A 15489-nucleotide genomic window follows, 5' to 3' on the forward strand; every position below is an offset into this window, starting at 1 on the left:
GGCCAATAGCAGAGCGCCGAGCTCAGGGATGCTGCATTCGCACTCCAGCACCCCCAACTCTAGGGAGCTGGGGGCCCCCAGGTCGATGTGAGATCAAGGCACAGGGACCCTAGGATTCCTCACCCTCAGGTGTGTGGGAGGACCAAGTTGGTCCCCCCAAACTCTCCATAACCAGTGATTAAGCTGGAAAAGGGGAGCCCAGTCTCCCAGCCCCCTTTAACGGATGAGTCTTCTCAGGCCCAGAGAGGGGAAGTGACTGACTCAAGGTCACACAGTGGCAGCCTTGGGGCGGGTTCTTCAACATCCAGCCTCCTCCCTCCTTTGCCCGCGTCCCTCGGGCTCCAGCTGAAACTGGGAGAAGGTCTCAATTGCATGCCCTCTGTCAAGGAGGACGCCAGAAGGCTGAGGTCTTGGGTCCCTTTTTCCCTGTGATGCCCACTCTTCCCTTCCCAGGGGGTTTGGTGTGATATGAGGAAAGAGGACTAGGCTGGTGTGAGCACCGCAGAGTGAGAGGGGGAGAGAACAGGGACCCCCAGAAATAGGGGAACACTTGGAGAAATGTAGGTGTCTGAGAAGGCCCGGATCCTAGCTCAGCCCTGGGCCTCTCTGCCCTTCGGGAGTGTCGGTTTCTACCACGGCTGGAGGATGTGCAGAATTCCCACCCCCAGGCCTTTCTCCTGAGCACCTGTGCAAACCACCCACTCCCACCATCTGTCCCCAGAGTCCTGCAGGTTCCTCAAGGTCCAAATTTTCATGGGCCCACCACCAAGCTACTTCTGCCCCAGCCTTGCCCACTCAGCGTGTCCCATCATCCTTCTAGGATCTGGGCCGGGAGTCCTTTCTGACCCCTCCGCCCTGCTCCCCCGCATGAATCAATGGCCATCTAAACTCCCCACTCCTCCCCACACCTTATCTGCCCTGCCACTGCCTAGAAAACCCTAGGCTGCTCTCCCCAAGTGGTCTAAACCTGCCCCAACACTTCCAAACCCTTCCATGGCTGTGCTGTGACCTCCGGGTAATCCCCAGCTCACTAAGACACCTGCCACACCTGCCCCTGCCCCCACAGCCCCTTGGAAGCTTCTCATTCATCTCCCCTTCCTCCCCTTGGCTCTGCCCATAGGGCCCTGAATTTGCTGCTCTCTCTCCAGAAGCTCTTCCCTGCCCACCTGTCCACCTGCCCTCTCCACCCTGGTGCTTTTGCTTGGCTCACCCAGTCCTTCAGACCTCAGCAGAAATGTCACCTTTTCTGGGAAGTGATCCCTGACTCTGCCCCCTGACTAGTTTGGTGGTGCACCATCTCTGTGCATCTCGGGACATTTGGGAAACCTGGAATTGACTGTCAGTGTTTGCAAGGCCTCCCCCAGGGCAGGGGCCACCTTGGATCCTCACCCCTGGGACAGGACCAGGATAAGGACTTAGTCAATGTTGAATGGAGTCAGAGATTCTAGATATCTCTGACACTGGGAATCATGGTGTCTTGGGAGCAATGCAGATTGGGGTAAACCCAGGCAGTATGGGAGCAGAGGGGTAAGGGATGTAGTCATAGAATTAGGAGGCAAAATCTGTGGATGGTCTGAGGAGGTAGGGAGCGAACCGGAGGACCCTTGGACTCTGGGGAGCGAGGGACCCCAGGGAGAGACTCACCTGGGATGAAGGCCCTTTACTGCCCTCCCTCATCAATCTTGCCTTCTGGCCAGTGCTGGGGTCTGTCTGTCTTGGAGTAGCCATCTTTGGGGCCTGGAGTTGGGTGAAGGAGAGGAAGAACCGTCCCGTGTCCTTGCAGTGATGAGGATGTCTGTGTGCTAGTAGTACTCTGGAGTGCTGTCTCTTTTCATCCTCACAGTGAGGTGAGGCAGGTTCTGTCACTGTACCCATTTTAATGAGGAAGAAATTGAGGCCCAGAGAGCTCACATGGCACAGCCAGGATTGGACTGGGCTCTGGTGGGCGTACACCTGGCATTAGGGGCTTCCCTTCCTCTGCCCTTAGGGCCCCTGAGATCCATCAGCCTCCAACTTCAGGCCACAGTGATCAAGAAACCAGGAGTTTCTGGGCCAGGTGGGAGGGTGGAGTACTGGGCGTTATCTCCTTCGGTGGCCTTGGGCTTCCCTGCTGGGCCATGGCCTCCTCATCTGGTGAGGATTGTTGGGGATTTCAAGGGAGAAATGGCTTTGGAAATTGTAAGGGGCAATGCAGATGTCTGTGCGGGGTCCCCGTGTCCCTGTTTATGGTCTCTTCCCCACCCTTGCATTGTAGAATACGCCATCCCAGAATGTATCCTTGTCCAACCAGCTCTGTGGTTTTGCTCATAGCTTTTCCTGCAGTTACCTGCTGCCTTACCTCCAAGATTCACCTGTAGAAATCCCCCTCCAACACTTCAAGATCAGTTTGGTGCCGTTGGTGCATAATGAGTGTTTTCTTACTGCCGTCTCCTCCAGGAAGGCTTCCCAGACCCCTCTGCCTTGCCCAGGCTTAATCCTGCTTGTAGAAGCCACCTGGCTCTTTGCCGCTGTCCAGCGCTGTGGTGCTGACCGCCCTCTACTCAGAGGCTCCCATTGCTTTTGCCTCTCCTCAGCCTAGGCACTGCCTTGAGGGCCGGGCTTGGTTTATGTGTCACCGCATCCACCCCTGGCATATAGCACAGGGCCTGGAATGCAGTTGGCATTGTTTGGTTGAAGGAATTGAGATTTCTTTACTCTTTCTGGGACCCAAGATAAAGGACCTTTCTGGCACCTGTGCCTTAGTGTTCCCAGAGTCCCAGGATAGGAGGAGCTCATCCATGGTAGAATGAAGCTGGGAGGGAAGGAAGAAGGGGGCTTTAAGTTGGATACCAACTCTTGCTGTCTCCTACCTAGTTCTCCAAGGAGAAGTATATCCTGGACTCATCGCCAGAGAAACTCCACAAGGAATTGGAGGAGGAGCTCAAACTCAGTAGCACGGATCTCCGCAGCCATGCCTGGTACCATGGTCGCATCCCCCGAGAGGTGAGCAGGCCCCTAGCTGGGACTTCAACCCGGGACCCTCCCACCCACTGCCTTGGGCAGCCCCAGCCCTGGTTGCAGCCACCTGGGAGGCTCTGTCCTATTGCTTGGTGGGTTCAATCAGAATGGACTGGGATGAGGTCTAGCTCTGCCCTTTACTGACTGTGACCTTGAAGAAGTTGCTTCACCTCTCCGAGCCTCAGTATCTACTGCAAAGGGTTCTTGTGAAAATTAAATGAAATAATGCAGGTAAAATGTTTAACATGATGCTTGACACCATGAATGTTGGCCTTTGTTCTTATTATTGTTACTGTTATTGTCTGGTCTATATATCTGCCTTTTGTATGCTTGCTTAGTGAGTACCAATCTTTGGGCTACTTAGTTTTGGCGAAGTTGAGTTTCTTGGCTGAGGTGACTTTATAAGCCACAGACTTAAGTTTATAGATCACTTGTTCCTTCTTTCATTCATGCTATAATCTTTGTCAAACACCAACTTTGCCAGAACCTGTGCTAAGCACCAAGGCGCAGAGATAGAAGAGGTGGTGGCTTCTTTTGATGGCTAATGGCCCAGGGTGGGAGGCTGATAGTCAGAGCCTAGTGGAAGAAGCGCAAGAATAGAGTGCCTGGTATGAATATGGGCAAGTCCTGAGGAGGGGACACTGAGGATGGAGGCCTTTGTGAGATAGATAGGAGTTCATCGGGTGGGGCCAGGTGTGATGGCTCATGCCTGTAATCTCAGCACTTTAGAAGGCTGATGCGGGCAGATCACCTGAGGTCAGGAGTTTGAGACCAGCCCAGCCCACATGGTGAAACCTTGTCTCTACTAAAAATATGAAAATTAGCCAGGTGTGGTGGCACGCACCTGTAAGCCAGCTACTCAGGAGGCTGAGGCAGGAGAGTCACTTGAATCTGGGAGGCGGAGGTTGCAGTGAGTGGAGATTGTGCCACCACACTCCAGCTTGGGTGACAGAGCGAGACTCCATCTCAATAACAATAATAAGGCCGAGCATGGTGGCTCATGCCTGTAATCCCAGCGCTTTGGGAGGCTGAGGCGGACGGATCACAAGGTCAGGAGATCGAGACCATCCTGGCTAACACAGTGAAACCCTGTCTCTACTAAAAATACAAAAAATTAGCCGGGCGTGGTGGTGGACACCTGTAGTTCCAGCTACTCGGGAGGCTGAGGCAGGAGAATAGCATGAACCCGGGAGGCGGAGCTTGCAGTGAGCTGAGATCGCGCCACTGCACTCCAGCCTGGGCAACACAGCGAGACTCCGTCTCAAAAAAAAAAAAAAAATAATAATAATAAATAAAAATAAATAAATAATAAATAAACATCTGAAGTTCATCAGATGGACAAGGCAGGAACAGTGTTCCGGGACAAAAAAGCAGCTTGAGGGTGCAAGGGCCAGAGGCATGCCAGAGCACTGGGTGGTTGGAAGAATGAGGATTAGGAATTCACTCTGCCTAACCGGAACCCTGAGAAGGGATAGGTCTGAGACCTGGGTCTCAGATCAGCCATTCTCACTCCTCCAGACCCTGGGCCTCTGTGCCTTCCATTCCAAGGTGTTAGGTTCTCCCATTCCTGAGCCTCTGTGTTGCAGACCCAGGGCAGACCCACAGCCTCTGCCTGAGGTGCCCCCTCTGAACCTGGGTCATTGCATCCCCGCTCTCAGATGTCAGATGTCTCTGTTCACTGGGTCCTCTATACCCTGGATCTGGGCTTGCTGTCCCCCCTAATCCTGAGTTGCTCTGTCCCCCAGATCCTGGGTCTGACCCTCTTCTGGCCCTGTCCTACTCCAGCCTAACCATGCCTTCTGCAGGTCTCGGAGACCTTGGTACAACGCAACGGCGACTTCCTCATCCGGGACTCGCTCACCAGCCTGGGCGACTATGTGCTCACGTGCCGCTGGCGCAACCAGGCCTTGCACTTCAAGATCAACAAGGTGGTGGTGAAGGCAGGCGAGAGCTACACACACATCCAGTACCTGTTTGAGCAGGAGAGCTTCGACCATGTGCCCGCCCTTGTGCGCTATCATGTGGGCAGCCGCAAGGCTGTGTCAGAGCAGAGTGGTGCCATCATCTACTGCCCGGTGAACCGCACCTTCCCACTGCGCTACCTTGAGGCCAGCTATGGCCTGGGACAGGGGAGTAGCAAGCCCGCCAGCCCTGTCAGCCCCTCAGGCCCCAAGGGCAGCCACATGAAGCGGCGCAGTGTCACCATGACCGACGGGCTCACTGCTGACAAGGTCACCCGCAGCGATGGCTGCCCCGCCAGGTCAGCCAGGGCCCCATTTGTCAAATGGGGATGTGGGTAATGAGAGGGCTAGTGAGAAACGGAAGGTCTAGGCACACTGAAATGGGATGAAATTACTCTCCTGGAGCCTCTGTGTGCAGGGAGGAATGGGAGGAAGGTTGGGCCATACTGTGTGGATGTACAGAATGAAGGACTTGCAGGGAGTCAGACCCAAGTGGCAGTCCCAGCTCTGCCACTTGCTGGCCATATGCCCTTGACCCTGTCACCTCTCCTTTATTATCTCCATGTTCCTACCTATAAAGGCTTTCATTCAAGCAGCCCTCCCTATGCCAGGGGAGCCCTGAGTCCTGAACCAGAGAGGGGCCTGGTCCCTGCCACCTGATGCCACCCCTCCATCCTACACAGCTAGGCCAAGGTGGGCATCCGAGCAGAGGGCTTGACAGCATGGAAATCACTGCACAGGGAATGGGATGTTCTCAGCAAATTTTAATTACACCTGGTTGTCTCGGGCTAAAACCAGGCCCTGGATGCCAGGAAAAGCCACAGCAGCTGCTGGTTCCTGAGATCCTATTAAGTGTTAAGTGCTGTACGTGGCCAATCTCATCAACGCCCACTTCCTCCTGGGAGGTGGGTCCTGCCCATACACCCAATTTGTAGATGAGGACATAGGCTTAAAGAGGGGAAGCTGCTTGCTAGAGAGTGGTAGGATCAAGATTCGAACCCAGGTCTGTAGACTCTGAAGTCTGTGCCCCAAGTTTCTGTGGCTTCCCTGGCTATTTGCAGAGATTCACTGTCCTGTGCCACCTGCACTTGGATAGGCCCTTGAGGCCCTATCTTCCTGGGGCTGGGTTGGGTGCTCCCAGTCAAGGCATTGATAAATGGATACCCTGTGGGCAGCAGCCACTTGGCCTGTGGTTGGAGCCAGTAAACATAATGGTGCCAGGATCCACAGACCATGTGTGCCTGAGGCATCCTGAGCATAGTTGGGAGCAGTGAGGAGAGGTCAGGATGGTGGGCCTACTTCCTAAGGCTCCTCACTCTTCCTGCTAGCCCCTCTCCCCAGACCGTTCTCCAGGTCGGAGGAAAGATTCTGCTTATCAAGCTAAGGGCACTAGTGAGGAGCCGTGTCTGCCCAGAGAATGTTTGTAGTCGACTAATTTGCACAAAGGCACCTTGTGGGGTGTTGAATTCTGGCCTGTACCCCCTTTCCCATCCCCTCCTCCTCAGGAAAGGAGAGGAACAGAGGAGCGTGAGAAGTGTTGGCTCAGCTAGGTGCCCCCAAGCCTCGTTCTCAGGCTGTTCTAAGCTTCGTGGGAGGGGAAGCTGGGTAGGAATGGAGGAGAGCAGGGTCATGTGGAGGATACCGACTAGGAACTGGGCTGATGGCCAAGCATGGTGGCTCGTGCCTGTAATCCCAGCACTTTGGGAGGATGAGGTGGGCGGATCACCTGAGGTCAGAAGTTCAAGACAAGCCTGGCCAACATGGTGAAACTCCATCTCTACTAAAAATACAAAAAGTTAGCCAGGCTTGGTGGCGGGCACCTGTAATCCCAGCTACTTGGATACTGAAGCAGGAGAATGTCTTGAATCCGGAAGGTGGGTTCAGCAGTTGCAGTGAGCTGAAATCACGCCATGGCACTCCAGCCTGGGCGACAGAGTGAGACTCCATCTCCAAAAAAAAAAAAAAAGGAAGAAACCAGGCGTGCTCGCCACCAGGGTTCCTAGCTCTGCTCCTGACTCCCTATGTCCCCTCCCTCCTCTGGGCTTCAGGTTTTTTTGTACCTGTCAGTCGGGAGGTTGGATTTGATAATCTCCAAGCCTTCTCTGCCTCTGAAGTTCAAGATGAAGAGGTGGGGGGTCCCAGAGGCAGGCTGAGGCCCCTGACCTCTGGGCTCCCTGCCCATGACGGTGTCTGCTCCACAGTACGTCACTGCCCCGCCCTCGGGACTCCATCCGCAGCTGTGCTCTCAGCATGGACCAGATCCCGGACCTGCACTCACCCATGTCGCCCATCTCCGAGAGCCCTAGCTCCCCTGCCTACAGCACTGGTATGGCCAGCAGAGGGGGTGGAGCAGGTGGAGAGAATCTGTTGAAGACTTCTGTAACCTATGTGTGGTAATGTGTGTTTTCGCCTCTTTTCTGAGGCGAGACCTTTACTAAGAGCAGTAATTGACCCTGGAAACCTGCTAGAACTGTTGATATCAACATATAAGATGTACCCATGGATTGTTTATTTAGCAACTATTTATTTATTTATTTATTTAATTTTCGAGGCAGGTTTGCTCCTGTTGCCCAGGCTGGAGTGCAGTGGTGGGATCTTGGCTCACTGCAACCTCCGTCTCCTGGGTTCAAGTGATTCTCCTGCCTCAGTCTCCCAAGTAGCTGGGATTACAGGTGTCCACCACTACGCCTGGCTAATTTTTGTATTTTTAGTAGAGACAGTGTTTCGCCATGTTGGCCAGAGTGGTCTCGAACTCCTGACCTCAGGTGATCCACCTGCCTCGGCTTCCCACAGTGTTGGGATTTCAGGCATGTGCCACCACGCCGGGCTAATTTTTGTGTTTTTAGTATAGACAGGGTTTCACCATGTTGGCCAGGCTGGTCTCGAACTCCTGACCTCAGGTGATCTGTCCACCTCGGCCTCCCAAAATGCTGGGATTAGTCATAAGCCACTCTGCCCGGCCTCTATTTTTCTTAATAGACTTTATTTTTTAGAGCAGCTTTAGGTTCACAGCAAAATTAAGTGGAAAGTACAGAACACTGTGCTTTCTTATAAATACGAAGAAAGTTTCTATGTTAGAAACATTTCGGCCGGGCGCGGTGGCTCAAGCCTGTAATCCCAGCACTTTGGGAGGCCGAGACGGGTGGATCACGAGGTCAGGAGATCGAGACCATCCTGGTCTACACGGTGAAACCCCGTCTCTACTAAAAATACAAAAAACTAGCCGGGCGAGATGGCGGGCGCCTGTAGTCCCAGGTACTCGGGAGGCTGAGGCAGGAGAATGGCATAAACCGGGGAGGCGGAGCTTGCACACTGCACTCCAGCCTGGGCGACAGAGTGAGACTCCGTCTCAAAAAAAAAAAGAAACATTCCGATAGGTCATTTCTGGAAAAAAAAGAAAAGAATGTTTTCAACAGGCCATATTGTCCACGTGGCAGGCCAAATGTCATGAGAGGGGGCTGTCTCAGGAGGAACTTTTGCCTAGGGTGGCATTCCATTGAAGTCTTGCTGTCTTTATCAGTTGTCACAAATCCTTCCCTAAACACAGAGCCACCAACTTTGTCATAACTACAAACTTGATTTCAAAGCAATACTCCTGAGTATAAAACCTAAAATTCCTTGCCAGAATGACTTATTGGACAATTTCTAAGCAATCTGGTATAGTAAAGCGGCCCAGATGTCAAGACTTAAATCCCGCTGTACTGCTTGCTGGCTTGGTGACCTTGGGCAGGTCAGTGCACCTCTCTGAGCTTCACTTTTCTCTTTTTTTTTTTTTTTTGATACAGGGTCTCGCTGTGTCACCCAGGCTGGAGTGCAGTGGCACGATCTCGGCTCACTGCAAGCTCCGCCTCCTGGGTTCACACCATTCTCCTGCCTCAGCCTCCTGAGTTGCTGGGACTGCAGGCACCCGCCACCGCACCCGGCTAATTTTTTTGTATTTTTAGTAGAGACAGGGTTTCACCGTGTTAGCCAGGATGATCTCAATCTCCTGACCTTGTGATCTGCCCGCCTCGGCCTCCCAAAGTGCTGGGATTACAGGCGTGAGCCACCGCGCCTGGCCGAGCTTCACTTTTCTCATCTGTAGAATAAGGATTATGAAAGTACTTACTTCATAGGACATTGAAAGGGTTAAATAGACTGAGGTACAAAGAAGGGTCTTGCAGGCACTAAGAGCTCAGTAGATATCGTCTTTGAGGTTTGATGATGGTTTTACTGTGGTTATGTCTCCAGCATGTCGCCAGCTCCTGGGCACACAATGTATAGCAACAAATCATTATTGCTAATTCAGGCCGGGCGCGGTGGCACACATCTGTAATCCCAGCTACTCTGGAGGCTGAGGCACAAGAATCGCTTGAACCTGGGAGGCGGGGGTTGCAATGAGCTGAGATCGTGCCATTGCACTCCAGCCTAGGCAACAGAGTGAGACTGACTCAAAAAAAAAAAAAAAAAAAATTAGCTGGGCATTGTGGCACATGACTGTAATCCCAGTTATTCGGGAGGCTGAGGGTCAAGAATTGAAGAATTGCTTAAACCCAGGAGGTGGAGGTTGCAGTGAGCCTAGATGGCGCCACTGCACTTCAGCCTGGGCAACAGAACGAGACACTGACTCAAAAAAAAAAAAGGAAATAATTATTGCTAATTCGTTGAGAAACAGTCGCATGTGGCACAAGAAACTCCAGCAGGTACTCAGCTTTCCTGGATCACTGAAGCTCCTCCAAGCAGTGGGTCCCCAAGGCTGCAGCAGCCTCAGGGTGGGGCCATGCAAACTCCTGGGTCCTGGTGATTTCAGAGCATCACCTGGGCTGGTCCACTTGCCAGAGTCAGCTGGCCCTGGTCTCTGGTGATGCAGGGAGGTGGGGACATCACCTCTGTACTCCCTACAAGGAGTGAGGGAGCCTGCTCTTTGGGAAGGGGTGCGGGAATCTCACTTTGGTGGGGAGCTGCTATAACGGGGCCTCTCTCTCTTTCTGCAGTAACCCGTGTCCATGCCGCCCCTGCAGCCCCTTCTACCACAGCACTGCCTGCCTCCCCTGTCACCCGCCGTTCCAGTGAGCCCCAGCTGTGTCCCGGAAGTGCCCCAAAGACCCATGGGGAGTCAGACAAGGGCCCCCACACCAGCCCCTCCCATACCCTCTGCAAGACCTCCCCGTCACCATCACTCAGCAGCTACAGTGACCCGGACTCTGGCCACTACTGCCAGCTCCAGCCTCCCGTGCGTGGCAGCCGAGAGTGGGCAGCAGCTGAGGCCTCCAGCCGGCAGGCCAGGAGCTATGGGGAGAGGCTAAAGGAACTGTCAGAAAATGGGGCCCCCGAGGAGGACTGGGACAAGACCTTCACAGTCCCCATCGTGGAAGTCACTTCTTCCTTCAACCCGGCTACCTTCCAGTCACTACTGATCCCCAGGGATAACCGACCGCTGGAGGTGGGCCTTCTGCACAAGGTCAAGGAGCTGCTGGCAGAGGTGGATGCCCGGACGCTGGCCCGGCATGTCACCAAGGTGGACTGCCAGGTAGGTGCTGGCTGTGCACTGGGGTGGAGGGAGCATCTCTGTTCTATGGGGCAGGGCAGTGAGAAACTGGCTTCCAGATTCCCCACGTACAACAGGTGGGCCTGGATTCTAGCTCCATGGCTGTCCTTTGCCTGCTCTGTGACTCTGGGCTGGTCATTTAGCCTCACTGGGCCTGCAGTTTCTCCTTTTAAAAAGCACATAAGGCCGGGGGTGGTTGCTCATGCCTGAATCCCAGCACTTCAGGAGGCCAAGGCGGGCGGATCACCTGAGGTGAGGAGTTCAAGACCAGCCAGGCCAACATGGGAAACCCCATCTCTACTAAAAATACAAAAATTAGCTAGGTGTCGTGGTGGGCACCTATAATCCCAGCTACTTGGAAGGCTGAGGCAGGAGAATCACTTGAACCTAGGAGATGGAGGTTGCAGTGAGCCGAGATCGCACCAGTGCACTCCAGCCTGGGCAACAGAACGACACTATTCAAAAACACACACACACACACACAAGATATCCTTGCTTCCTCCAGATGTCAGTTTGGCTACAACTGGGCAGACCTGAAAGCCGGTGGTCTCTGGCTCCCTGAGGCACTTGGGGACACTTCTGTAGTGTGCCCTAGAGCCTCTTGAGGGTTAGCCAGCTTGTCCTGGGACTAGAAAAGGCCCGACTCTCCGCCCCCGCCCCCCCCAGTGGACAAATAAGCAGAAATCATTACCTCCTCGGCCCATAAGTTGTCAATGCCCGGGCCTTAGCTGTGTTGAATCATTGAACGTCTGAAGACCCCAGTTCTCTCTGTGCCTCAGTTTCTCCTTTCTTGGGAGAAACGGATCTTCAGGTTATACTGGCCTCAGAGCGCGGGAAGCAAGAAAAGAGTCAAGGCAGAGATGTTGCTCCATGAAGAGTCCAGGGTGGCAGGGAGGACCCAGGTTCTAGGCCCAGTGTGTGACCTTGGGCAAGCCCATTCCCCGCCCGGGCTTCAGGGTTTCCCTCTGCAATGGACAAGTATCCGGCTCTTAACCTTAACTGAGTATTTATTTATTTATTTTATTTTTATTTTTTGTGATGGAGTCTCATTCTGTCACCCAGGCTGGAGTGCAGTGGCGTGATCTCCGCTCACTGCAACCTCTGCCTCCTGGGTTCAAGCGATTCTCCTGCCCCAGCCTCCCGAGTAGCTGGACTACAGGTACACGCCACTGTACCCGGCTAATTTTTGAATTTTTGGTAGAGATGGGGTTTCGCCATGTTGGCCAGGCTGGTCAGGAACTCCTGATCTCAGGCGATCTGCCCACGTCGGCCTCCCAAAGTGCTGGCATTACAGGCATGAGCCACCCCTCCCGGCCGACCTTAACTGAATATTTAATATGCCAGGCACCTCTGGGCATTTTCCTATTAATTCTCACTTCACAGATGGGGAAACTGAGGCTCGTTGAGAAAGGCAGAGTCACTTGCTCCATATCAGAGGGTTAGCGGTGGAACTGAAATTCAAACTCCGCCTTCCAACCAGGCTACCCACTTAGATAAAGCTCTTTGACTCCGAGATGGCTGGGGCCAGCCCTGACAGGATATTAATCAGCCCTCTGGGCGTCTTTGCAGGTTGCTAGGATACTGGGCGTTACCAAGGAGATGCAGACCCTAATGGGAGTCCGCTGGGGCATGGAACTGCTCACCCTCCCCCATGGCCGGCAACTACGCCTAGACCTGCTGGAAAGGTGAGACAGCGCCCGCACCCGGGGACTCTCGGGGAACCCCCGGCTACCGCACTCCCCGCTGGACTGGGCGGATTGGCCAATCACAGCCTCAGCTCGGCTCCCAGGGCTCTGGCCACGCCTCCCATCCCATTGACCAATCTCAACCCCTGATAGCCCGCTCTAAGCAAGCTGATTTCCCAAAGACTGAATCCTGTATCTCCGCATTTGTCTTCCTTTCGCATCCCCTTGACCAATCATCCCCTTGACCATCAGCCTGGTCTCGCCTATCAGCTCGGGGTCCTCCTTGTTCATTCTTAAAACTGCTCTGCGTGGCCGGGCGCGGTGGCTCAAGCCTGTAATCCCAGCATTTTGGGAGGCTAAGGCGGGCGGATCACCTGAGGTCAGGAGTTCGAGACCAGCCTGGCCAACATGGCGAAACCCCGTCTCTACTAAAAATTAGCAGGGCGTGGTGGTGCGCGTCTGTAATCCCAGCTACTCTTGAGGCTGAGGCAGGAAAATCGCTTAAGCCCAGGAAGCGGAGGTTGCAGTTAGCCGGGATCGAGCCATTGCACTCCAGACTGGGCGACGAGCGAGACTCTGTCTCAAAAAACAAACAAACACAAACAAAAAACAAACTGCTCTGCTTGACGCATTTCCCTGTTCACCCACAGCTCTGGCCCCGCCCCTGATTTATGCTGACCAGTCAGAAGCCTGGGGCCTTGTTTTCCACGCTCTGGCCCCGCCCCCTTATCCCATTGACCGTTACAACCTCTCACGTTGGCTCCGCCCTCCGCTCCTCCTGGCCCAACCACAGGCAGCGCCCCAGGCCTGCACCCCTCACCCCTGTCCTTGAGTCCGCCGCCTCTTACCCCGCCGCTCTGACAGGTTCCACACCATGTCCATCATGCTGGCCGTGGACATCCTGGGCTGCACTGGCTCTGCGGAGGAGCGGGCAGCACTGCTGCACAAGACCATTCAGCTGGCGGCAGAGCTGCGGGGGACTATGGGCAACATGTTCAGCTTCGCGGCGGTCATGGGTGCCCTGGACATGGCCCAGGTACTGAGAGCCGCGCAGAGCCGGCATCCGGTAGACTGTCTGGAAGAGCCCTGGGGTGCCTTTGGGATGGCTGTGTATGGAATCAGGAGGAGCTTTGGAGTTTCTAGGCACCATTGGTGAGAGTACCCGGGAGAACTGAGTTCTGCAAGTGCCGACCCACAGCAGGTTCTTCCCCTTCTCTGGGCCTCAGTTTCCTCGCTTGTAAAATAAAACGAATGAGGAGCATTATATGAGTTTAAAGCATAAGAATAGGCCGGGCGCCGTGGCTCATGCCTATAATCCCAGCACTTTGGGAGGCTGAAGCGGGCGGATCACGAGGTCAGGAGTTCAAGATCAGCCTGGCCAATATGGTGAAACCCCGTTTCTACTAAAAAGTACAAAAAATTAGCCGGGCGTGGTGATGCGCGCCTGTAATCCCAGCTGCTCAGGAGGCTGAGGCAGGGGAATGGCTTGAACCAGGGAGGCGGAGGTTTCAATGAGCCGAGATCACGCTTCTGCACTCCACCCTGGGCAACAGAGTGAGACTCTGTCTCAAAAAAAAAAAAAAAAAAAAAAAAAAAGAATAACGTGGCAACCATTTAGTGAGTATTTCCTATAGGCTAGGTGGTATACTAAGTACTTAACCAGCACCGATTCCTCAGAACCATCTCATGAAGTAGGTGCCTTCAGCGTCCACATTTTACAAATGGAGTGTTTGAGACAGCGTAGTCCTTGCCTAAGGTCACACGTCAGAGGCTGAAAGAATTAGAACTTGAACCAGGTCTGGCTGACCTCAGAGCTGAGCCTGCCTCTCCTATGCCTAATAAATAAGAACGGCCAGGCGCGGTGGCTTATGCTGGTAATTCCAGCACTTTGGGAGGCTGAGGAGGGAGGGCAGATCACCTGAGGTCAGGAGTTCGAGACCAGTCTGAGCAACATGGTGACACTCGTCTCTACTAAAAATACAGAAAAATTAGCCAGATGTGGTGGTGCATGTCCGTAGTCTCAGCTACTCAGAAGGCTGAGGCAGGAGAATCGTGTGAACCCAGGAGGTGGAGGTTGCAGTGAGCCGAGATTGCGCCACTGCACTCCAGCCTGGGTGACAGAACGGGACTCCATGTCAATAAATAAATAAATAAATAAATAAGAACAACAGGGTCCCAGAGGCAGTGTCCTGGGTTCAACTCCCAGCTCTGCCACTTTTTTTTAGAATAACCTTAGGCAAGTCATTCCCCTCTCTTGAGTCTTAGTTCCCTAATCTGTAAAATGGGTTTTTGTGAGAGCTTCATGGTAGGCATGAAAAGCAGTCATCACTGTCCCTAGTACACGAAGGATGGCCATAATAATAATAATGATCCCACATCTGGGTGTCCACTCAGCAGGGCAGCAGGGTGGCCCCTGCAGGCCCTCTGCCTGGCTGGTCTCTCACCGTTTGGCCTCCCCAGATTTCTCGACTGGAGCAGACATGGGTGACCCTGCGGCAGCGACACACGGAGGGTGCCATCCTGTACGAGAAGAAGCTCAAGCCTTTTCTCAAGAGCCTCAACGAGGGCAAAGGTACTTTCTTGTTGTGTGACCTTGGACAGGTTGCAGCCCTCCCTGGGGTCCCAGCATGGACAGTGATGAGAGCCTGGCTGAGCTCTGTACAAGCTACTTTCCCTGAGCTCACTGTCTCTGCTGGCGGCTGTGTCAGCCTTCTTCACGTCCAGGCTCAGCCCCTGGGGCTGGGCCAGGGCTGCAGTGGGTTCAGTTGGGGGAATCCGAAAGGAAGGGTTTGTCCCAGGAGTCAGAAGCCCTTGAGGCTCTCTCCGGGACCTCAGCCAGGCCGGTTCCCTCCTGCACCTTGGCTTCTGGGACTGCAGTGGATGGTGGGCACTACAGGATCTCTAAGCGCCTGCTGCCTTTCTCCCTGCAGAAGGCCCGCCGCTGAGCAACACCACGTTTCCTCACGTGCTGCCCCTCATCACCCTGCTGGAGTGTGACTCGGCCCCACCAGAGGGCCCTGAGCCCTGGGGCAGCACGGAGCATGGCGTGGAGGTGGTGCTGGCCCACCTGGAGGCTGCCCGGACAGTGGCACACCACGGAGGCCTGTACCACACCAATGCTGAGGTCAAGCTGCAGGGTGAGTGGCGGGTGGCATCTTTGGGGGCTTCCAGGCCTGGGCACTGTTTCCCTTTCCTCCAAGGCATCCATTCATATTTCTGCACTCCTCTGTCCTGCCCTGTCTCCCTGACCCCTTCCTCTCATGTCTTGTCTTTTCTTTTCTTTTCTTTTCTTTTCTTTTCTTTTCTTTTCTTTTCTTTT

The 15489-nt window shown here is 54.1% G+C and overlaps 1 protein-coding gene across 4 annotated transcripts in view; it reads left to right on the forward strand.

Moving 5' to 3' along the window:
• The window catches only part of SH2D3C (SH2 domain containing 3C), a 40835-nt gene that overhangs the window by 24092 nt on the left and 1254 nt on the right, over positions 1 to 15489 (forward strand). For all 4 annotated transcript variants that reach the window (XM_026457169.2, XM_026457171.1, XM_026457170.1 and 1 more), the window contains 8 exons: positions 2854 to 2982; positions 4803 to 5257; positions 7160 to 7284; positions 9932 to 10467; positions 12055 to 12170; positions 13035 to 13206; positions 14631 to 14742; positions 15101 to 15307. In XM_026457169.2, coding sequence (XP_026312954.1) covers positions 2854 to 2982; positions 4803 to 5257; positions 7160 to 7284; positions 9932 to 10467; positions 12055 to 12170; positions 13035 to 13206; positions 14631 to 14742; positions 15101 to 15307 — 1852 coding nt within the window. The remainder of the gene's footprint in view (positions 1 to 2853; positions 2983 to 4802; positions 5258 to 7159; positions 7285 to 9931; positions 10468 to 12054; positions 12171 to 13034; positions 13207 to 14630; positions 14743 to 15100; positions 15308 to 15489) is intronic.

This window comes from Piliocolobus tephrosceles, chromosome 14 (genome assembly GCF_002776525.5).
Source record: "Piliocolobus tephrosceles isolate RC106 chromosome 14, ASM277652v3, whole genome shotgun sequence".
Classification (NCBI taxonomy): domain Eukaryota; kingdom Metazoa; phylum Chordata; class Mammalia; order Primates; family Cercopithecidae; genus Piliocolobus; species Piliocolobus tephrosceles.